At 30.7% G+C, this 4,512-nt stretch overlaps 1 protein-coding gene across 1 annotated transcript; it reads right to left on the bottom strand.

Moving 5' to 3' along the window:
• Positions 1-557: 557 nt before the first annotated feature.
• Positions 558-3,082, bottom strand: LOC107637235 (14-3-3 protein 10-like). The gene is made up of 4 exons (XM_021121971.2): positions 2,594-3,082; positions 1,988-2,110; positions 686-796; positions 558-596 (listed from the first exon to the last, which is right to left on the bottom strand). Exons 1-4 carry the CDS (start codon positions 3,080-3,082, stop codon positions 558-560), a joined length of 762 nt encoding a protein of 253 aa, XP_020977630.1.
• Positions 3,083-4,512: the final 1,430 nt, after the last annotated feature.

Raw genomic sequence — 4,512 nt, 5'->3', positions numbered from 1 at the left:
ACTTAATTATCAACAAAAATACATCGAATTCATTTCTGGATCTAAAAGAATTTCAAATAAACTAAAAAATGAACCGAAATTATTTCATAATGGCACCACAGAAAATCAGAACCAATAAAGATGTTAGCAAAATGTTGGTGTTGTTGGTGATGACGATAACAAAAGATCACAAAAAAGGAAAAGAAGAAGAAGACGCAGCATCAGAGAAAGAGGAGGAGGAAAAAAGAAGAACATGTGTGCGCGAATTTAAAAAAAGAAGAAGAAGAAGAAGCGAAGGCAGTGAAACGTGTGTGCGTAAATTTAAAATACTTGGTTGGATTTGGTTAGAAGAAGCGACGGCAATGAAACGTGCGTATGTGAATTTAAAATACTTGGTTGGATTTGGTTAGGGTTATGATTTGGATGTAGAGCTTTATTCATTTTGTTATTGAGGTAAAACAAATCAATTTTATAATTAATGAAACTAGAAATGAGACCAAAAGTTAATTACAAAAACATTAAAATCCTATTAAAATCTAACCATGAATATAAATTTTCATTTGTAGACCCATATATGATTATTTCAGAAAATTGGCGATGAGATCTTCAATTTTGTCCTACAATAAAAAAAGGAAGATTATAAAACATATATGTATGTATTATTGGACAGAGATTTTCTACATTTAATAATTAATTCCATACATACCTCAGTGGTCCAACCGGAGAGATTATCTCTTAAGAGTTGAATTATAAGAGTGGTATCTTTGTTTGGCGGCTTTTCTAATGTTTTTATTTCTGCAATTGCTTCTTCAATACCCTTTAAAACAATAGAAATCAACACAGTTTAGTAGATTTTTAGAATCTTGAAATGAAGCAAAAGTTAAGTTATACAAGGAGTAAATTTTTGCTAAATAAGTGAACATAGAAATATATTAAAAGATGGCTGCAAATAAAATATCCCATAAGATTAAGATAATAGAGTAAAGTATTGTTTTTGTCTCCAATGTTTGGGGTAAGTTCTATAATTGTCCCTAACGTTTCAATCGTCCTATTTAAGTCCCTAACGTTTCAAAATTAATTCAATGTTATCCTGCCGTTAAGGATCCGTTAACAGAATTGACGACAAGACAAAATTGAGACGATTTTGAAACGTTAGGGACTTAAATAGGACGAAAACGTTGGAGACAAAAATGATGCATAAAAATAAATTTTAATTTTATCCTTCAATAATATCAATTTTTTACTATACATAGTATTCAATTATTTTTTAATCACATCTAAGTAAATTACACTTAATCATATTACTTTCATTTTAAATAAATTAATTTTTTTTATAATTTTACTCTTAAAGATTTTTAGTTATCATGAAATGTTTGTAAAATGACTAGTATATAAATTTGCAGAGAAGAAAAACATAATATATATACAATAAAATATAAATTATACCTTTTGTCTCTAATGTATCAAAATTTTTTAAAATTATGAAAAAATAAATTTATTTAAAATGAAAGTAATGTGATTAAGTGTAATTTATTTAGATGTAATTAAAAAATAATTGAATATTATGTACAATAAAAAATTAATATTATTGAAAGATAAAATAAAATTAAAATTTATTTTTATGTATCGTTTTTGTCCTATTTAAGTCCTAACGTTTTAAAATCGTCTCAATTTTGTCCCGCCGTCAATTCTGTTAACGGATCCCTAGCGGCAGGACAACATTGGGTCAATTTTAAAACGTTAGGAACTTAAATAGGACGATCACCGGGGACAAAAACGATACTTTACTCAAGATAATAACATTGAGAGAAGATTGGAAAAAGATACTTGATTGAAAAAGAGACTTAATTTTGGTCTAAGGAATATAAAACTACTAAATAAAATTTACAATAGGAGTAATTTAAAGAAATAATTTTGTGGTATTTGGTTGGATAAGAGTTTTAAATAATTGTTTGGATCAATATTTTTTATTAAAAAAATAAAAAATTCAAAAGGATTGAGAGTGTACCTGTTTAGCCATGTCACAAGCTTTATCAGGCTCATTGAGGATTTCATGGCAGAACACTGAGAAGTTGAGAATGAGACCTAATCTTATTGGACTAGAAGGCGGAAGATCCACTACAGCAATATCCTAAACCAAAAATAAAAAATAAAAAAAAATAAATAAAAGGACAATCGTTAATTCATCATCATTCCAATAAAAAATATTAATCCAAAATTCCCAAAGCATTTAGACTACTAAAACCTTTATTTTCAACTTAATTATTATGATTTTTAATAATTTTATGAAAAGAAATTAAAAATAATTATACATCTTTTTTTAAATAGATATAATAAACAGGACGAATAACATACATTGATTCATTTAATTTGCAAAACATGAGAATAATTATACATATACACAAGATTAAACTAAAAACAAAATCATACAGCTACTCCATTGAAATTAATTAAACTCATGTCAAACAAGAAACAATAAATCTAAAAACTTAGGTCATCAAAATCAATTCCACAAGTGAATTAAAATTAAGCTCCGGCAACTAAAAAAATGTCATATTTAAAAAATAAAAAAAACAAAAAAGTTACCAAAACCTTAAATGGAAAAATAACCAACCTGAGCCGCCGTATAAGCCTCCATGGCCGCATCAGCAGATCTCTTTCTATCATCGCCAACCGCAAACTTCAACAAGTATCTAATATAGTCACCTTTCATCTTCAAATAAAAAACCCTAGAGTGGCTAGCTGCGGCCGAGGGCAGCAAGTTGGACTCCAGGAGTCCAAGAATATCATTGCACACGCCTGACATCTTGGACTCCAAATCCAACTTATATGCCCTGGCCATGTCAGCGCGCTTCTCGTCTTCGCTGCTGTTTTCTTTATTCTCGATTGCCGAAACAATGCACCACCCCGTGCGAAGAGGACCGATCATGTTCTTGTAAGCTGACGATACAAGATTTCTTTCTTCCTCCGTAAGCTCGTCAGCTGGAGTGATCGAAAGGACTAGAGTCTTCATGAAGTCCACCATATCCTTGTATCTCTCTGCAGCTTGTGCTGCCTTTGCTAAGAATATGGATTCTTCCCTTGATGGCTTCTTTGCATTCATGATGATGAAGACGAGAAGAGAATCAAGCCTTAGCTTGATTGAGTTTACTAATGTTTGTTTGTTGAGATTTAGTTACAGATTTATAGCACTCGAGTAACCCTAGTAAATCTTTTGTGATTTAGTTTGACTTTGACTACCTTTAGTTTCAAGATTTGAAATAATAAAACTAGGAGATATTTGGCCTAACATAAAACTGTTATTTTGGAATAAATCGCATATGGTCAAAATAGGCATATATTACAATTATTATATATATTAAATTAAATAAGACATAAAAAATATAATCAACGTAAATATATATAAAGTGCTAGCACTATTTTGTATATTATTATTATTATTATTATTAGCACTACTATTTTGTGTGCTGAAGCTTCAAGCGCAGGGAAGGTAAACTTTTTTCTGTTGTTTTAATTTCTGCACTTGAAATTAAATCATAGATTTTAAATTCTGGCGCTGCTTATCATGTGATCTGTACTTTAGACAACTTCAAACTTTCAGTTTGGTTTGCAAATAAGTTTGTGGTTCTCCCTAATCATACTCGCATATCTGTGCTTGTTTTTGGTTCTGTTTTCTTATCTCAAATCCTCACACTTACTGAAATTTTGTATGTGCCTTCATTCAAAATTAATTTGATTTCAATGAATTTCTTGTTACTAAAGCAACATTTTTATATTCTTCTTTCTGATGTTGATTTTGTGATCCAGGACCACCTGAATTCTAAGATGATTGGAAAATATGAATTGAAATACAGATTGTATGTACACACACACCAGTTTCTATGACTAAGGGTGTCAATGTTAATGAACCAACATGCAATAATGCCGATTGTGACAATACGTTAGTCATTTCTGATTCTTGTAATGCAATAAATACAAAATTGTGGCATCATAGATTAGGCCACCTTTCTTTTCATGTTTGCAACATTTGCCTTTGAATTGTAATTCTTCAGCTTCTAATAAAAATTCATTGTGTGACATATGCCCTTTGTCCAAACAAAAATGGTTGCCTTTTATTTCCAACAAAAATCAGGGGTTCGAATGCTTCTCATTGATACACTACGACACTTGGGGTCCTTATCATGTTGCTACGCATTTGGGGGAGTGGTATTTTCTCACTTTGATAGATGATCATAGTCGATATACCTGGATTTATTTGTTGAAAGCCAAATCAGATGCTACTACCATCATTAAAGAATTTTTTGCCATGGTTCACACTCAGTTTGGCTGTGTGATTAAGAAGATTCGGTCTGACAATGCACCTGAGTTATCTTTTACTGATTTTTTAAAATCAAAAGGTTCTCTCCACCAATTCAGTTGTGTTGAGCGACCACAACAAAATTCGGTGGTGGAACGAAAGCATCAACACCTTTTGAATGTGGCAAGGAGCTTGTATTATCAATCCGGTGTTCCAATTTATTTTTGGGGTGAATG

The sequence above is a fragment of the Arachis ipaensis genome, chromosome B4 (genome assembly GCF_059453495.1).
Source record: "Arachis ipaensis isolate K30076 ecotype BB chromosome B4, ASM5945349v1, whole genome shotgun sequence".
NCBI lineage: Eukaryota > Viridiplantae > Streptophyta > Magnoliopsida > Fabales > Fabaceae > Arachis > Arachis ipaensis.
This window is presented reverse-complemented; position numbering and strand designations above follow the sequence as displayed.